The sequence below is a fragment of the Polypterus senegalus genome, chromosome 7 (assembly GCF_016835505.1).
Source record: "Polypterus senegalus isolate Bchr_013 chromosome 7, ASM1683550v1, whole genome shotgun sequence".
Lineage (NCBI taxonomy): Eukaryota > Metazoa > Chordata > Cladistia > Polypteriformes > Polypteridae > Polypterus > Polypterus senegalus.
The window spans coordinates 56,497,051-56,516,725 of NC_053160.1; the positions used below are offsets into that span (position 1 = coordinate 56,497,051).

The 19,675-nt window shown below is 38.5% G+C and overlaps 1 protein-coding gene across 1 annotated transcript in view; it reads left to right on the forward strand.

Moving 5' to 3' along the window:
• adamts6 (ADAM metallopeptidase with thrombospondin type 1 motif, 6) overlaps nucleotides 1–19,675 on the forward strand; it is a 311,123-nt gene that overhangs the window by 223,096 nt on the left and 68,352 nt on the right. Inside the window, exon 14 of the mRNA XM_039758682.1 lies at nucleotides 4,293–4,356. Within this exon, the coding sequence (XP_039614616.1) occupies nucleotides 4,293–4,356 (64 nt within the window). The remainder of the gene's footprint in view (nucleotides 1–4,292; nucleotides 4,357–19,675) is intronic.

Sequence of the window (19,675 nt, forward strand, 5' to 3'; positions counted from 1 at the left end):
AATTTAATAAAGAAGAGACAATTAGCTGCTACTTTTACATACGCATTAATAATGTAATGTTGTGACAGACGTTGAGATGATAGAAATGGGTTACATACATGGGAACGTATCGCTAATCTTAACCTGAAATATTGTGATGGTATTATTCATTTTTTTGAATGTGTTTGTTTCATATTGTACGACCATCCTGTTTCGCCATCTGGGAAAGTGGGTTTATTATAAATGCTACAGTGATTTTACGGATTCATATAGAAATCCAAGAAAATGTCTTTGTCTTTGTTTTGCGGATAACTTTCGTGTAAAGTGCGATACTTTTGGATGTATGGATTTGTATCCATTATTGGCTGTATAAGTTCCAGCACATTGGGTCGTTTCACTTTTTCGATTCTATGTTGCATTGCTTCTCCCTGATCATAAATATACACCTGACCAAATTGTGTTTTTTTTTAAATTAAACTTGTCGTAGCTGTAATTGTTGTAGGAACACAGATACTCATATCGTATGGTACTTTTCCCTGAAGGCAGCATGAATTAAATGATGTACAAGTCTCCGACTTAAACTTTAAAGCCTTACAATATCTGCATACTTCCGACATATCACCTATGTGCATATATTCGATCTTGTTTTGCTGTTCCGTTATTTCACCTAGTAATAATTTGCAATCAGAATGCAATCTGTACTGTTATTTGTGACACTTTCAAATTGTAGTACTGTCATGTTTTTATGCTGCTCTGCATGTGTATTGTGCCAAGGTGTTTTTTGGAGCCTTTTGAATTCCACTGCTTTCATAATCTGTAACCTGCTTTGCATGTGTATGGCGCCAACGTTTTTGAACATCTTTATGAAGTTCTAATGTGTCTTTTACTATTTGTTGTTAATTTCTGACCCCGTTTGGACCTGCAAGGTTTTCAATTCCACTTGTTCCGGGCTGATTATTACTTTCCTTGCATAGGTCACCATCTCACGGGAACATGCTTCCAATGGATGTCAGTATGACGTGACTTGACCGTGTCGCGTGTCATCTTTAACTTATCAATTGTTTTAGAGCTGCTTTTTCTTCTTTGCTTTTTAGATGACCATGATCTTGTTTGACAATGTTTGTAAGTAGGGAATGACTTGCCATGGATGTCAGTATGATGTGAGTTGACCGTGACTTGACCGTGTCACGGGAAGTGAAGGTGTCTCTGCCTCTCTGAAGTGTCTCTCTGTCTCTCCGAAGATCACGTCTCGTCGCAAGATTTTCTTTTATAATAGAAAGAAATATGTCAGGCTAAACTACAAGTTAGGAAGGAATATGGCCCGGACACAGATAGCTGGACACCGATGGTTCACCTAACACATGTTTAATATGCATAATATTTACAAATAAGTGCAGCACACAACCCCAAACTCCCCCAAAAGTCCAGGCCTCACAATGCCTTTTGTCTCTCTATTCAGGCCGCCTCCTTTCCTCTCCTCCAAGACCTTGCCTCGTTCTCCCAACTCCAGCCATTGATTGGAGGGAGGTGGCCCCTTTTATCCCCACCCGGATGTGCTCCAGGTGCCTCCCAATTAGCTTCCGCCGGCACTACCCAGTGTGGCGGAAGTATCGGCTGCGCACCCAGAAGCACTCCGGGTGTCCCTGGTCTTCTTCCCCCCAGCACTTCCAGGTGTGGCGGAAATGCTGTGGGCCAGGGCTCCAAAGACATTGGGGCGCCCCCTGGCTGTGATCACGGTCCCCTATAGGGTTGTGCTTCCAAGCTCAGTTTGGAAGCTCAGTTCCGGTGGTCCCCAAAGCCACCAGGGTGGTCGCCCCCACATGGTCTGGGGGAGGCATAAGCCCTCCTCCTGTCCTCCGGGGTGTCCTGGCTGGGTACCACCCCCAGCCACCTGTGACAAGTGGCATGCAAAAGTTTGGGCTCCCTTGCTTAAAATGCCTTTTATTGTGAATAGTTAAGTGAGTCGAAAATGAACTGATCACCAAAAGGCATAAAGTTAACAAATTTCTTTTCAGCATTTTGTGCAAGATTAGTTTATTGTTTTGCTTTTGTACAATGAAAAAAAGATGTTATTTGAGGTCTCAGATAACTTTTACCAAGGCCTCAGACCTTAATTAGCTCCTTAGGGCTATGACTTCACAGTTGTCTTTAGGAAACCCCAGGTGATTCAAATTGCAAAGCTTTATAAATTCTCTGACTCCTCAAACCTTGTCCCAACAACCAGCAGCCATGGGTAACTTTAAGCAGCTGCCTAGCACTCCGAAAAATAAAATAATTGATACACACAATGTTGGAAAAGGCTACAAGAAGAAAGCAAAATGTTTACAGGCTGAAGAACTATGTTGGGTTGAATAGTCTATTCTTGTCATAGAATTTGTTCTTATACTCAACTTACAATGGTGTACAGTACTATTCAATTTATTATTAATAGCTCTAATTTCCCTCTTTAGCTGCTGTTTCTTATGGTTTCATTTTTGATCAAACCAATGACTTTAAAAATCTCTCTTAGATTCATAAAAACTGTAAAATATGTTGTTTTGTAGTCTACGTTTATAATCTGTTTTTCAACATTTTACTTTAATAGAGTGTATGGTATCATTAAAGGTATTATTACAAGTATTCCTTATTAAATATGCATTAAAGTGTTCAAAACATAAAGAAACCTAAAATTTACATGTAATAATGCAGTAAAACATACAGTGGGTACGGAAGGTATTCAGACCCCCTTCAATTTTTCACTCTTTATTATATTGCAGCCATTTGCTAAAATTAAATTATTTTTTTTCCTCATTAATGTACACATAGCACCCCATATTGACAGACAAAAAAAATAATTTTTGAAATTGTTGCAGATTTATTAAAAAAGAAAAAACTGAAATATCACATGGTCCTAAGTATTCAGACCCTTTGCAGATCCTCTCCGGTTCTGTCAGGTTGGATGGTAAACGTTGGTGGACAGCCATTTTTAGGTCTCTCCAGAGATGCTCAATTGGGTTTAAGTCAGGGCTCTGGTTGGGCCATTCAAGAACAGTCACAGAGTTGTTGTGAAGCCACTCCTTCGTTATTTTAGCTGTGTGCTTAGGGTCATTGTCTTGTTGAAAGGTAAACCTTCGGCCCAGTCTGAGGTCCTTAGCACTCTGGAGAAGGTTTTTGTCCAGGATATCCCTGTACTTGGCTGCATTCATCTTTCCCTCGATTGCAACCAGTCGTCCTGTCCCTGCAGTTGAAAAACACCCCCACAGCATGATGCTGCCACCGCCATGCTTCACTGTGGGAACTGCATTGGACAAGTAATGAGCAGTGCCTGGTTGTCTCCACACACTGAGGAGAGGCAAGACACATGACAGCCGCATGGAGTTTGCTAAAAGACACCTGAAGGACTCTGAGATGGTGAGAAATAAGATTCTCTGGTCTGATGAGACCAAGATAGAACTTTTTGGCATTAATTCTAAGCCGTATGTGTGGAGACAACCAGGCACTGCTCATCACTTGTCCAATACAGTCCCCACAGTGAAGCATGGTGGTGGCAGCATCATGCTGTGGGGGCAGAACTGGAAAGGGTCTGCAAGGAGGAATGGCAGAGGATCCCCAAATCCAGGTGTGAAAAACTTGTTGCATCTTTCCCCAAGAAGACTCATAGCTGTATTAGCTCAAAAGGGTGTTTCTACTAAATACTGAGCAAAGGGTCTGAATACTTAGGACCATGTGATATTTCAGTTTTTCTTTTTTAATAAATCTGCAACAATTTTAAAAATTCTTTTTTTGTCTGTCAATATGGGGTGCTGTGTGTACATTAATGAGGAAAAAAATTAATTTAAATGATTTTAGCAAATGGCTGCAATATAACAAAGAGTTAAAAATTGAAGGGGGTCTGAATACTTTCCGTACCCACTGTAGGTAGGTGAAATTCACAAGAAAGAGAAATAAAGTATTGACTTCAAAACATCGTCTATTTACTGAATCTGATTATAAAATGACAGTAATAAAATGTATTGGTGACCAGCACTGATTTGAAGGCAGGCATCCCGAATTTCCAATGACATTATAAAAAGTGCATGTTTATTTTGTAGACTACAATAACTTTTTTTCTCATTTTTCTCATTTTACTTTAACTCATAGACAAACATAGCTAATGATGAGCTGCTGTTAAATATAGTCAGGTAACTTTGTCTCAAATGTGCTACAGATGCTAGCCAGTGTTGGTTGAAGTAGTTGTGTGGATTTTACTTTGAAACTCTTTCTTTAAGTAGTGATATGGGGGGATTGGAGAAAGTACCTCATTAATCTCTCTTTTTTATTGTAATTTGTTTCAGGCCTTCTGGTGGAGGAAAGTACTGTCTTGGAGAGAGAAAACGTTACCGCTCCTGTAATACTGATGTGAGTCTAAGGCATACAGTCTACAATTTTTCTGGCTCTCTGGTTCACTGTGACAGATTTTGGGGAAGGCTAGGTAACATGCAAGTAACGAATCTAATTTTTGCCATTTATAAAGGACTTAATGAAATGTACCACAAAGGAAAGAGTGAAAGACATACTGTGAGTAGATGTTTGTGGCAAATCATCTATTGTAACGTGTTCATGCACTCAACAAGTAATTGTGTTTCAGAAGATAACATGATTTGGTTTTTGTTTGATACTTGATGTCATTCAGGGCTGGATTTAGTCTGTTTTTACAAACGGTAATGTGTTAGCAATTCTATTCTTACATCAGAGACTGCAGTTTCAGTAGATTTTTCCTTTAGCAAAGACTTAATATACAAGGAATACAACTGGTTTTTATATTCCTTGTGTTTGTTTCTGCACTTCCTGACAGAAAAACTCAAGGCAATCTGAAACAAGCTACCAATTCATATAGTTGAAGCGTAAACCCTGAAAACATTTTACATGTATCTGGATGAGATATTGGGACAAATTAGCTGTTAGCTCACCAAGTGAGCTTGATGATCTGAGTGGTGTTTGCTTGTTTGTCAAACTTAGTTTGTTCCTATGTCTGAACTTCTAAATTACTCAGTATACAGACTAATTTTTGCAGAGGCTAGACTCCTTTATAATACTATAATATTAAGACAGAAGAAATGTGATGCTCTGGGCAATGTCCTGACATTCACATGGCTGTTACTTTGACAAGTAACACCTTCCTAAAGATATTTGCGGACCATGTACACCCCTTCATGGTAACAGTATTCCCTGATGGCAGTGGCCTCAGTCAATAGGATAATGTGCCCTGCCCTACTACAAAAATTGTTTAGGAAGGGTTTGAAGAACATGATAAAGAGTTAAAGATGTTGAATTGGCCTCCAAATTCCCCAAATCTTAACCCAGTCATGCATCTGTGCATTCATCTACTGCTAATACCTAGGTGCCAGATACCACAAGATACCCGCAGAGGTCTTTTGGAGTGCATGTCTTGATGGGTCAGAGCTGTTTTGGTGATGCAACGGGGGACCTACACAATACTGTATTAGGCAGATGGGCCTAAATATATATATGGGCGGCATGGTGGCACAGTGGTAGTGCTGCTGCCTTGCAGTTAGGAGACTTGGGTTCGCTTCCCGGGTCCTCCCTGCGTGGAGTTTGCATGTTCTCCCCGTGTCTGCGTGGGTTTCCTCCGGGCGCTCCGGTTTCCTCCCACAATCCAAAGACATGCAGGTTAGGTGGATTGGCGATTCTAAATTGGCCGTAGTGTGTGCTTGGTGTGTGGGTGTGTTTGTGTGTGTCCGGCAGTGGGTTGGCACCCTGCCCAGGATTGGTTCCTGCCTTGTGCCCTGTGTTGGCTGGGATTGGCTCCAGCAGACCCCCGTGACCCTGTATTTGGATTCAGCGGGTTAGAAAATGGATGGATATATACATATAGAGCATGTGTGTGTATGTATGTATACATATACACATACTGTATGCAAAAAGTCATGACACATTAATTCGGCAAGTCTAAATAAATACTGTTTTTCCTGAACGTTTGATGTACTTAAAAGCTTTTGCATTTTTATAATATTTGTACATTGTCCACTTTGGAAACTATGTCATATTAGATTCTTAAATTTCATGATATGATTTAAATATCAGACTTCACAAACTAAAAAATATTTTTAAAAACTGCATAACTTTGATCAGTCACATTAATTGGCTATAATATTATTTGAATTCTTTTAACATGTTGAATTTAAGAGCAAAATACATTGGGAGTAGTATAAATGTTTGGGTTATTGAAGTTGAGGCTATCATTAATCTGCATTTAAAATGTGAATAATTTCATAGCAGGTTTACTTGCATCATTTTGTATTATGGTGTTGTGCTGTTAAACACATTGCTGTCAAGTTAGTTTCCACTCCTTTACCGTGTGAACCTGAGCAGGAGGTAACCTTTTCTGTTCTCCAGATGTACTGTGTTTATATAAATCTGAATCTTTGTTCATGGTTTTTGTAATTAATAATTTGTAAAGATTGCAATTATATTTTACCTGTTAACTTGTTACAGTCCTCTAAGCCTGCACTCGGTGAAGAGTGCTATTCAAAAAAAAAATGTTTTGAAGTGAATATGTAATATATATATACCTTGAAAAAAATTGTTCTTTAATTAAGTATTTCTAAAGTGAATTTGTACTAAGTTCATTGTATAAAGACACTATTTAAATATAATTGTTTTATTTGATTTATAGAAAAGTGTTGTATCATGTAGAATGAGTAGATATAGAATCAAGTGTGTGTATTCTAGACTAATTATACAAGCTGCTTTGGGAATCCTATTATTAAATTAAAAACAAAATAACACAGCCACATATAACAGACATTCAAATAGTAGTCTGATGCCTTAAACCTTGTAAGTTGTGGTAATGTTTGCTAACATACATAAACTAAAATCTTTCCAAACTCCTCTGTGAGGTGGAGAAAAAAGTGTTTCTAGTGTTTGGTTGCCTCCATTTTCATTGAAAGGAGCTACTCAAGGATATAAAGAAATGCAGCAGTACTGAATAATATTTATGATTTTCTTTTAAATTACTTTTAAAAATAAATTAAGGTTTTAAACCTATTTTAAAAGCTCTAGATGGGTATGCGTCAATGCTTCATTAAAACAAAGGTCATCAGTTAAACAATTATTTATTAAATATAATGCTTCTTGTAATGTGTTTAGGGATAATTTTTAATAGTAATAGTAATATTTTAGACCCAGTAATGTTGTAATGCATTACTCATCTGTTAGAACGTTCCACGATTTCATGACTCATGATCCAGGAAGTGTTATGACGCTGCTAATACCCTCACAGTCAAATGACTGTTTTGTTGGTTGCTGTTGGTTGGTGGCTCTCCTTTGGGGCTCAACTTCTAAAAATGATGGACCTTTGTACTCTTTTCAGAGTGCAGATCTGATTTTGTGTTCATTGAGTCCCATTGGTGGAATCTGCCAAAGCAGCACTGTCAGAACAAATCCAGTTACATAGCATTCATTTATAAGTTAACAAATTTATAAATGATTTTGAGAAATGTTGTGGAAAGTTAAAGCAAGTGACTCCTTTCACTACTGTGCAATCATTTCCCCTTTAAATCACTTTCAAATTGTGATGAATGCTACCATGAAAAGCAGCTTGTATATTTTTCTAAGGATTCTGCCATTATAGAGGGAGATAACTATCCCATTGTGCCAGCACATACAAAATCTGTCGAGGTGGGAGCCTTGGTTGCTCTTCTACACGCAGTATTCAAAAACTTGAGGGTTTGGCAAACCCAACTACTTTAGAAAGGCTGAGAGACGCTTCACATTTGAGTGTGTCCAAAGCTGTCTCGAAGGGAGGAAGGGGGAGTGTGAAGCAGGCCAACACACACAAATCTTACTTTTACTAATAATAAAATCTAAAATTAGTGGTAGAGTAGACACATTGTTCTTAGCTGGAGGAATGCCCATCCCACACTAAACTTGTCATCAGTTGTATGCTAAACGTGGAAAGTGGTATAACTAAACTAGCTGGGAAAAAAATACCCAGTGGAGAAGGGGAAAGCACAAACCAAGATAGGGCCGGATTATTTTATGTTGAATGTGAAACAAGAGAATGGAAGGAAGGAAAGAGATTCTAACGTGGCATTTGAAGGGTTTTTTGAAAGGTTTGTTGTAAAACCAAAAATCAAGAAGGAAGGACACAAATAGTGTTCTCAGTGTCAAGAATGCTAGTGAGATATCTGAAGGTACTGATAGCATTAGTGACAACTGTGCAGGCCAGTTAAGTGGCTGTTTCATCCAAATGCTCATCATCTAATTGCCATCTGCAGCTGCCACCACTGTACACAAGAATCATGCAGCAGTTGTCCCACAATAACACACAAACACATCCTGAGTCCTGAATGTACATCTTTAATGTGGTATTTGCCAGACACAATGCACATGACACCTTGCAGTAAGCACTTTTAGCATTAAGTGTTTACTATGTACCCTACATTTCAAGTGTAATACAACAACAACATGTATTTATAGAGCAAATTTTCATACAAACAATCTAGCTCAAAGTGCTTTACAATATGAAATAAATAGGAAATTAATATAAAACATAAACAAAAAAGATTAGGAAATAATATTATATAGTATGTAACAAAGAAATGGTCAGGAGGACAAGAAAAAACAAACAAAAAAAAATCTAGTTAGGCTGGAGATAAAAACAAATTTCATGTGAATAAAATCATGTGCTGCATAACTAATTACAACTATTATTGAAACATAGCCACAGCCATCAACACCAGCCACAACCCTATCATCAGGGCTAGTGCCACCATTAGGGCAAATTAGGCATTTGCCTAGGGCACAGATGGTAAAGGGAAGGATATCTCAGACCATGGTTTAGCTACTGATCAGTTGGTTGGCCTAGTGTGCAAAGTAACCTAGCTCTGGCACTGCCCATCATCATCATCATCTTTACCAACATCATAAGCTCTTGTAATGGCAATTGGTAGCTCTTCTGTACCTTCAGGTTAGTAAGACACAAAGGATTCAAAATTCCACTGATGATGTCACCATGGAGGTGAAAAGATAACTTTGCTGAACACATCTTTTCAAAGACTTATGCAATCAGTTACAATTCTCCAGCACGGGGAACAAATCATGAAATTAAGCAGAATGAGTTGCATCACTGCAATAAAGGTCAAGCTGGGCACTGTCCCTAAACATCCTATGTTTTCTTGTCTACAAAATTTAAATAAGTGGTACATTCACCACAGTAATTTAATGTATTGTTAGAGTGTAGATAGCAAACTGAACTTAAGTCATCCAGTTTTCCCAATTTTCTATGATATGTTCAGTGCAATTTTTTTTCTAGAAAAATGTTTATTTTGAGGTACTAGGGGGCTGTGGCCCCTGCTTGCTTTGCTCGCCCACCACCTACCATTCCTCCTGGGCACGCTTATCCAGCCAATTTGCATTTCTGCGTCTCGTGTTATCAAAGATATGGGGGAAGCTGAACGTATGCTGAGGAGATGCTGTCTTTCAGTTTTGCTTGTTGCGCTGCGCGTCGATCATTTAAAGCCTGTACAGCAGCTGCCCTTTTGTCTCACTGCCTTGTCTCACGTGACATTAAAGTGTCTCTTGCGGGATGTCAAATTGTCTTCCGAGAAGATCAAGTATCGTCTCCTTCCAAGATTTTTTTTTAATAATAGAGAGATATGAAATTTTCTTTGTGCCTGGTGGTACTAGCCTGCTTTATCGTTGCTTGGGCAACTTCTTGGGTTTCTAGGAGTGTTCTAGACATACTGTACCTTTTCTCCTGCGTTCATTTGTTCAGCCTGCATTTTTCAGTTATGCTTTGGTCTTGAAAACTAGAGCTTTTATAAATGACCTATTGTTTGATGTTTGAACACAATTCAAAAGATATGTAAACTTGCATATATTGTTATTTTGGAGGTGTCGTCATCATTTTCATGGTAGTTACTTTTGTACGATATGAATTAGCACTTTGCCCACTGAGCAAAAAAATGAAGATTTATTGTTAAACTTGGCAGGTCAGATTCCTACCGAATATGTGTCAGTTTCACTGTTCATGTCAATATCTGATGACCAATTCACATGGTTATTATTATTGCACGTTCCAAGCAATGGTTCAGTTTCAGTTTGCTCTGAAACCAGCTTTATGGGATTTTATTTGTTATGTTTTCAGCTGACGGTTCCACCCCACTCATGAATATTGATCCATAGAGTCACCATAAAGTGGGAGAATGCATTGAAATGTTAGAGTTATTTGCAGTATGATATTATTTAATCCACTAAATGGCAGCAGAATACTGTCTTGAGAGATATTTGGGCTTAACACTATAAAGCGAATCATTAAATATTACCCCCAAGTCTGACTCTGGCTTATCTGTACTTACACGGAATTCTAAGCCCAAGTCATACTCGTGGTTAATGTCAAAGACGTTATTGCTGTCATTTGGTGGTTATACTAGATAGATAGATAGATAGATAGATAGATAGATAGATAGATAGATAGATAGATAGATAGATAGATAGATAGATAGATAGATAGATAGATAGATAGATAGATACTTTATTAATCCCAAGGGGAAATTTACATACTCCAGCAGCAGCATACTGATAAAAACAATATTAAATTAAAGATTGATAACAATGAAAGTATAACAGACAGACAATGATTTTGTATAATATTAATGTTTACCCCCCCGGGTGGAATTGAACAGTCGCATAGTGTGGGGGAGTAATTATATCCTCAGTCTGTCAGTGGAGGAGGACAGTGACAGCAGTCTGTCGCTGAAGCTGCTCCTCTGTTTGGAGATGATCCTGTTCAGTGGATGCAGTGGATTTTCCATTATGGACAGGAGCTTGCACAGTGCCTGTCGCTCTGCCACGGATGTCAAACTGTCCAGCTCCATGCCTACAATAGAGCCTGCCTTCCTCACCAGTTTGTCCATGCGTGAGGCATAGCTCTTCTTTATGCTGCCTCCCTAGCACACCACCGCATAGAACAGGGTGCTCGCCACAACCGCCTGATAGAACATTTGCAGCATCTTATTGCAGATGTTGAAAGACGTCAGCCCTCTAAGGAAGTATAGTCGGCTCTGTCCTTTCTTACACAGCGCATCAGTGTTGGCAGTGCAGTCCAATTTATCATCCAGTTGCATTGCCAGGTATTTATAGGTCTGCACCCTCTGCACACAGTCACCTCTGATGATCACGGGGTGCATGAGGGGCCTGGTCCCCCTAAAATCCACCACCAGCTCCTTGGTTTTACCTGTGTTTAGTTGTAGGTGGTTTGAGTTGCACCATTTAACAAAGTCTTTGATTAGTTTCCTAATTATTCTATCCTTCACACCAGTCTCAGTTAAGCATACAGTGCGAGGCAGGACCAACCTTTAATTATTAACAATATAGATTATTTAAATGAAGATAAAGTTTCATCTGTATAATATAATAAACATATTTTGCTGCATTTCATCTTAAAAATGATATCGTCATCATATGTAAATACGCGCTTTATAAAGTGGCTCAGGTTGTGCAATATTATAACTGTATCACAAGTTTACAGTGAGGTGATTGTACTTATAAGTACAACAGTTCTACAAGGAGCACTTGATGGACTGATTGAGTGCGTTTAGAGCTCTTGGGATGAAACTCTTTCTGAACCGCGAGGTCCGTACAGGAAAGGCTTTGAAGCATTTGCTGTGTGAGCAGCAGTTCAAATAGGAAGCATGGCTAAGGCAGCGTATGCGTGATGCTGTATACCGATAATTCTCTTTCCGATTAGCTGCTCCGAGTGGTGCAGTGAAAGTAATATGGAAAAAGATGATCTGCTGTGGCAACACCTAACGTGAGCAGCTGAAAGAAGTAAAATAAAGCGCAGTGAGAGTAACAACACTAAAGCAGCTATGGTATTTAGAATAGTTTGACCATTCTGTGGACCATTATATTGTTACTGGTTAATTACAATCAGAACTTTAAACAGCATTAAACTAATAAACAATATGCGGTTAATTTCAGTGTATTTATAAAGCTGCGTCAGGAAAAGAAAGGATAACCACACAGGAACAGTAGGACTGCTTTGACACTGGGTGCCGCCAGTCTGCAAAACCGAGTGGAGAACTTGCGTACGACAGTGTATGAGGTACCCTGGAAATGTGCGTGGCTTTACGCCAAGTTTAGGTTTTATACATCGCGATTTGAACATGGAAACGTTCTTATGCAACATTTCTGAGCATACGCACCGTTTATACGTGAGGCCTCTGGTCTTTAAGTGCTTTATCATTTCTACCTTTTTTATCTCTCTCACTCACATTGTGATTTCTCAGCATAGCTTTGGCCCTTTTGAACTTTCTCACTCTATAATGAATCCTTAATCAACACTATTTTTTACACAAAATAGAAATTTCACTAAAATAAACCTAACCAGGTTTCTTCATCTTTCACTTATATCCATCTCTGAAGATACTGTCTGAATGAGGCTTTAGACATCTCTAGTCTATATAAAAAGTCATAAGGGAATAATGGTGAAAGGACCACTCAGATAAATTCTGGAAAAGAAATGGAATTTAGTCATTCATGAAAAATATTGTAATTCAGTATATGTCTAGCCAACAGTATCATAATTCATTTACAATTGTTCACATCAGACCTTTTTCAGGACTAGGCAAGAATGTATTAGTATATTTCTAAAATAAATATTATGGGCCTCTGCTCAACCTTATATTGTACTTGCTGTCGTACTTTTTATTGCGTAAAAATCCTTTTAGATGGGGCTGTGTAACTGTATACCCCTCTTTGTTGGGTGAGGGTTGATTGCAAATTTTCATTGAGTGACTTTAGAACATACTGTTGTACTTGTTATGTTTTATCACTTGATTGAGTTGCTAATTGAGTTGTGTTCTGTTATGAGGCGTTGTTTCTGAAATAAAATACAATTAAATTAAAAAATACTTTTAAAAGGCATCAATAAGTGGGGAATTTAAGGTCACTGAAATACACATACCCTCTTAATGGCTCTTTCAGATGGACCCTGCCCCATCTGATAGCATCAGGACTGTGTGGCACCACCAGAGTTTTTGATGCTAAAAATGCCACTGAATAGAATTAATGAAAAATAAATCCATAAATAAAATAAACCTAGATAGTTGCCCAAAGACCCCAAAATGAATTAAAATATATGAAAACTTATTTCTTCTTTGTTTTTCCATATGCTTATTGTATACTCTACTGCGAGACATTACCCGATCAGATCCTCTTCAACCCCTGTACTGTAATTCCTGAGATGACAGCTGTCATCCTTGAGTTTAGTCTTCTTCCGTAAACAGCAGCTAGTGATGAAGGGTGGCTGATGAATCAACATACTGTATACCTCAGCTGACTGAGCTGAATACATAAAGCACAACAGAAGAAAGTGATGTATTATGTTATAATAGTGACAGATCTTCAGAATTATCAGTGACAGCATTATAGATCCTGCTTCTAGTAATAATGAAGAATACAAAGATGATGATTTTGTTTTAACATTACACTGGGATGTTTACTGAAGGTGTGTTGTATGAGAGTGTTCTGCAGCTTTCAAAGCTGCATTTTCCTGGATCTCCAGAATGCAAGACAGATGTGCATTATATACAGTGCATCCAGAAAGTATTCAAAGTGCATTACTTTTTCCACATTTTGTTATGTTACAGCCTTATTCCAAAATGGATTAGATTAATTTTTTTCCTCAGAATTCTACACACAACACCCCATAATGACAATGTGAAAAAAGTTTACTTGAGATTTTTGCAAATGTATTAAAAATAAAAAAACTGAGAAATCACATGTACATAAGTATTCACAGCCTTTGCTCAATACTTTGTCGATGCACCTTTGGCAGCAATTACAGCCTCAAGTCTTTTTGAATATGATGCCACAAGCATGGCACACCTATCCTTGGCCAGTTTCGCCCATTCCTCTTTGCAGCACCTCTCAAGCTCCATCAGGTTGGATGGGAAGCATCGGTGCACAGCCATTTTAAGATCTTTCCAGAGATGTTCAATTGGATTCAAGTCTGGGCTCTGGCTGGGTCACTCATGGACATTCACAGAGTTGTCCTGAAGCCACTCCTTTGATATCTTGGCTATGTGCATAGGGTCGTTGTCCTGCTGAAAGATGAACCGTTGCACCAGTCTGAGTTCAAGAGCGCTCTGGAGCAGGTTTTCATTCAGGATGTCTCTGTGCATTGCTGCAGTCATCTTTCCCTTTATCCTGGCTAGTCTCCCAGTTCCTGCCGCTGAAAAACATCCCCACAGCATGATGCTGCCACCACCATGCTTCACTGTAGGGATGGTATTGGCCTGGTTATGAGCGGTGCCTGGTTTCCTCCAAAAGTGACGCCTGGCATTCACACCAAAGAGTTCAATCTTTGTCTCATCAGACCAGAGAATTTTGTTTCTTTGGTCTGAGAGTCCTTCCGGTGCCTTTTTGCAAACTCCAGGCGGGCTGCTATATGCCTTTTACTAAGGAATGGCTTCCGTCTGGCCACTCTACCATACAGGCCTGATTGGTGATTGGTTGTCCTTCTGGAAGGTTCTCCTCTCTCCACAGAGGACCTCTGGAACTCTGACAGAGTGACCATCGGGTTCTTGGTCACCTCCCTGACTAAGGCCCTTCTCCCTCGATCGCTCAGTTTAGATGGCCGGCCAGCTCTAGGAAGAGTCCTGGTGGTTTCGAACTTCTTCTACTTACGGATGATGGAGGCCACTGTGCTCATTGGGACCTTCAAAGAAGCAGAAATGTTTCTGTAACCTTCCCCAGTTTTGTGCCTCGAGACAATTCTTTTGACTTCATGCTTGGTTTGTGCTCTGACATGAACTGTCAACTGTGGGACCTTATATACTGTAGACAGGTGTGTGCCTTTCCAAATCATGTCCAATCAACTGAATTTACCACAGGTGGACTCCAATTAAGCTACAGAAACATCTCAAGGATGATCAGGGGAAACAGGATGCACCTGAGCTCAATTTTGAGCTTCATGGCAAAGGCTGCGAATACTTATGTACATGTGCTTTCTCAGTTTTTTTATTTTTAATAAATTTGCAAAAACCTCAAGTAAACTTTTTTCATGTTGTCATTATGGAGTGTTGTGTGTAGAAGTCTGAGGAAAAAAATTAATTTAATCCATTTTGGAATAAGGCTGTAACATAACAAAATGTGGAAAAAGTGATGCACTGTGAATACTTTTCGGATGCACTGTAGATGATCTCTTATAGAATTTCAGTCTGTTCACAATTGTAATTGTGGTTGAGCCCAAACGATGTGGACAGCAGTTGATCCAGCAGCACACATTAAAACCAAGTTACACAGTGCATATATGGTGTGAGGTCAGTTATCATAAGCTGCTGGTTTTCTTATCACTTGTATATTTGGAAGCCTGAACTTGAAATGTGCAGGTCAAGATACCCTTTACTTGAACATCTTCTGGACAGTAGATCACAAGTGATAAACGTTTCAGCTTACTTCTCAGATGTTTGCATTTTGCTGACAAGAACATACAGTTATTTTGTACAGTAGGGAGAAACATCTTAAGAAAAAAAAATTCTCTGACACACCAATAGAGAGATTCACTAGACTTTACATACTTGAATGGAATGTTATTTTTGATGGATCACTTAAATTTTGGAAATGTCGTTTGACAATAAAGTGTGTGGACGCTGGCCCGGACACAGACAGACGGACAACATAGTTTCACCCAACACACTGTTTATTTACAACTATATACAAATTATTTTCGTGCACTCACAACCCCAGTGCCTCCAGCACCGATTCCCCAATGTCCAGGCCACACAGTCCTGTGCCTCTCTTTCTCCTGGCCGCCTCCAGTCCTCACTCCAGCTCCGTCCTCTTCCACCCAACTTCTGCCAATGACTGGAGGGAGGCGGCCCCTTTTATAGGAACCCAGATGGGCTCCAGCTGCTTCCCGGCAATCAGTCCTAGCCACACCCCAGTGTGGCGGAAGTGCCGGCTGCGCACCCGAAGTGCTGGGCTCCAGGGTTCCTCAGGCACCTGGGCGCCGCCTGGCCCCCAACATAACCAGGATGGACGCCCCCTCGCGGTCTGGAGCCACATGGGATATTCCGGCATCGGGGCGCCGCCTGGCGGTGGCCACGGGTCCCTACAGGGCTGGGCTTCCAAGCCCTGTACCCGAGGCCCCCAACATAACCAGGACGGACGCCCCCTCGTGGTCTGGAGGAGGCACAAGTCCTCCTCTGGTCCTCCACAAGTGATAAGTGACTTGTGCAATTATTGAATCAGCAGTATGTCTTATGAACAATCTGTAAAGATCATTTATTTGATAGAAGTGTCTAGAATCTGTAAACTAATTAAAAACTAAACCTACTGATGGTTTTTTGTTTATTTTATTTTTTACCTTTATTCTTATTTTCAGTTTTTTCATGAGTTTTACCTACAAAGGTTAAACTACCTGATAATGTGAAAACAATTTGGTGCCAGAAAAATGTTTTAAATATGTTTCCACCTCAATCTCATTCTTTTTCTTTCACTCTCTGTCTATAAATTGATAGTATAACTAATTCACAATGGTTTGCTCATCACTACTCAAGGATGTGCAGGATAGGTTGATTGGTGTCAGTAACCTGGTCCAGTGTAAATGAGGCTGAATGTGTTTTATTTGTCGAAGGGCACGTTTTTCTGGGAAACAAAATATTTCAAAGATTGAAATAACAACCACATCTTTACACACTCTTCTTAAAACAGGAGAAGGAATAACAAAAAAACACTCAAACATTGCAGAAAAACTGCACTTAATTTGCCTTTTAATTTTGGTTTAACTTTTTAGAGCGGGCAGCAAGTCAAACATATTAATTGAATCAAAAATATGAAACGTTGGCCACAAGGAGTAACTGCCTGCCAAAAATGTTTTGATTTTTTGATGTATTACTCGTTTCTTTAGCGTACTAAGTAGGGTACTGTATATGGGGAGTGATAAACAAGTCACTTCCCTATAATTCCTATTGAAAATGACCTCCCTTCATTTTGCATTGATGAGATTTAATAAAGATTGTAATAGTGTCTTCTTTTGTTTTATGATGCAAACAAATTGTATGTAATTGAATTGAACTTACATAGTGTTCTTAAGTATTTTTCAGAATTCTGTCAAATGTCAAGTGTTCATTATCATTTGAGTAGTGCAAGATTTCACTAGATTTTAAAAGAGGAATGTAGATCTTTTTCTTGTTTTTTCATAACAGTGAACTGATACAGTACAACCCCTTGCACTTTATTTTGCCACTATATTTTTTTCAGTGCTTACATTTTAACTGGTATCATTGGTTCAAAAGAATATTATTTTTATAGTAGTAAATGTAAAATTCTTATTAAAAGTAGTGGAAATGTAAAAACAATAATCAAGATATTTATACAGAAAAAAATATTGCAGTTAATTTTTCAGTGTGCAGCAATAAACTCTTCCATATACTGTAACTGTGTACAGCTCATTATTGACACTTTAGATTTCACAAATTTGAATCTTATCCGTATATTATCAAGAAGTGTATATTATAATGCTACACAGTATCCGGAAATAAATGCAGTGTGCAACATTCAGAAATGAGTGGATTTAATATATACAGTAGATAATAATAAACACATACCAGATGCACCCATTTTGACAACCATCGTAAAGAATACAGATTTCAAGGTGTATAACTGTAAAACTGTGTTCACTTTCATACTTCATTTTTGCATGCAAGCATGTGTGCCATTTCTTCTTTCCCCTTTGTTTGGCCAAATTTATTTTTGGTGTTTATCATCACCAATTTTTACACACGGCCAAGCACACATTACTTTTTCTAGGGGAACCTCAAGAGCAAAAGCTACAGTAAAAGTTCTTGATAAAAAGATGTAAAGAAAACTAATTCCTAATGAAGACATAGTGTTTACTCAAAATATTGTGTAATAAGGAAATAGTTTATATTTAAATGTTATTAATTCAATAACGAGTTACATAAACGTAAAAGTGCAGTATGTATGTGACAACCTGCAAGTTGTACGCATACATAGGAGCAAGTATAAGCAAACAATTTATTTGTCCATCTTCTCATCCTTTTTTTCCACTTCCAGCCATAAGCGCTGTACACTCATTAAATATTACAACCTTCTTTGTTAGGCAAGGTGCCAAAAAAGTATGTTCTCCAATTCTCTCTTAATTTATCACATATTTTACTTTGAAATGTGTTATAGGTATCTTAACCTCAAATGACTGCTCCTTTTGATGGAACTACCATTTTTGCCTCAGCTCCATTCTAGCAGTGTAAAAATACCTCCAAGTATCTAGGATGGTCCTGCCAAAATTATTTTTAAGGAAATATTGGATTTAATAAAAACACTCAAGAGATCAACAAAGTCATTTTTATTCTAAAATATGTGATGTTTTCATTAGAAGAAATTTCATGTTGAGGTTTCATTTAGATACTTCATTGTCTATGAAAAACAAAAATGAAAGAAAGATTACTTGCTCATATTCATTTACTAAATTTAAGAGTTTTAGGCTGACTGAACAGCGACATTTTAATCGTGTAAACCTTTACATCATATTTTTTCTCATGTTTTATTACTAAGGTACCAAATCTTTGCAATCTTTACCAATATTTTATGGCTGTACAATTGATTGCAACTATCTTGTAACTTTGCTTGTACCCATATAGGTATCAGTCAGTAATTTCAGTCCTGTCCATTGTTTGTTAAGAATACAATTTAATGGAATACTCCACCCAAAAGTGATTTTTTAAATGTTTCTTACACAATGTACTTTTCAGTGGTGCCCAAGAAAACTTTTAATCCCATGATTTCATGCAAAATTGAGAGAAGAAAGTTTGTGATATAATAGAAGCCAATAGTGACTAATGCTATACAGCCTCAAACAATGTGAAAAACATCCATGATAAAAGAAAAAAAAAATCTCACGTTACTCATCATGGATCCTCCCTGCATGGAGCTTGCATGTTCTCCCCGTGTCTGCGTGGGTTTCCTCCCACAGTCCCACATGCAGGTTAGGTGCATTGGCGATTCTAAATTGTTCCTAGTGTGTGCTTGGTGTGTGGGTGTGTGCCCTGCGGTGGGCTGGCACCCTGCCTGGGGTTTGTTCCTGCCTTGTGCCCTGTGCTGGCTGGGATTGGCTCCAGCAGACCCCATGACCATGTGGTAGGATATAGTGGGTTGGAAAATGACTAACTGACTGTCTGACTGATTTTACTCATCATGCATGTACATTTCATTTATCTAGTCAGATGATCAAAAAGTGTAAAATGCATGCCTTTTTGCTAAAATATTGTTAAATATATACCTCTGAAATAATCAGTACACAGGAAACTAAAGTCTTATGGGAATCACTTTTTCAAATGAAGAAAGCTATCTTGGCCACCAACAAATGAGTTCAAAAAGTGAAATTACATTTTGTTTCTAAGGCACCACTACGAAGTACATGGAAAAACTAACATAAAGAATAGGATTTTTAGGTGGAATATTCCTCTGATATGACATTGTTTATACTCGTCACCATTTTAAACAACTGAAAGAAGAAGACCAGATAATACCGCATGATTTACTTACACAGGACTTACTTACTTACTTACTTTACTTAGCATATAGCTTTTATCAAACAAGAGGCTCTAATGTTTATCAGTGCCTATGGGCTCAACTTACAGCTGGTCTAAACACTCTATAAAGTTTTTTAATACTCTTTCCAGAGAGG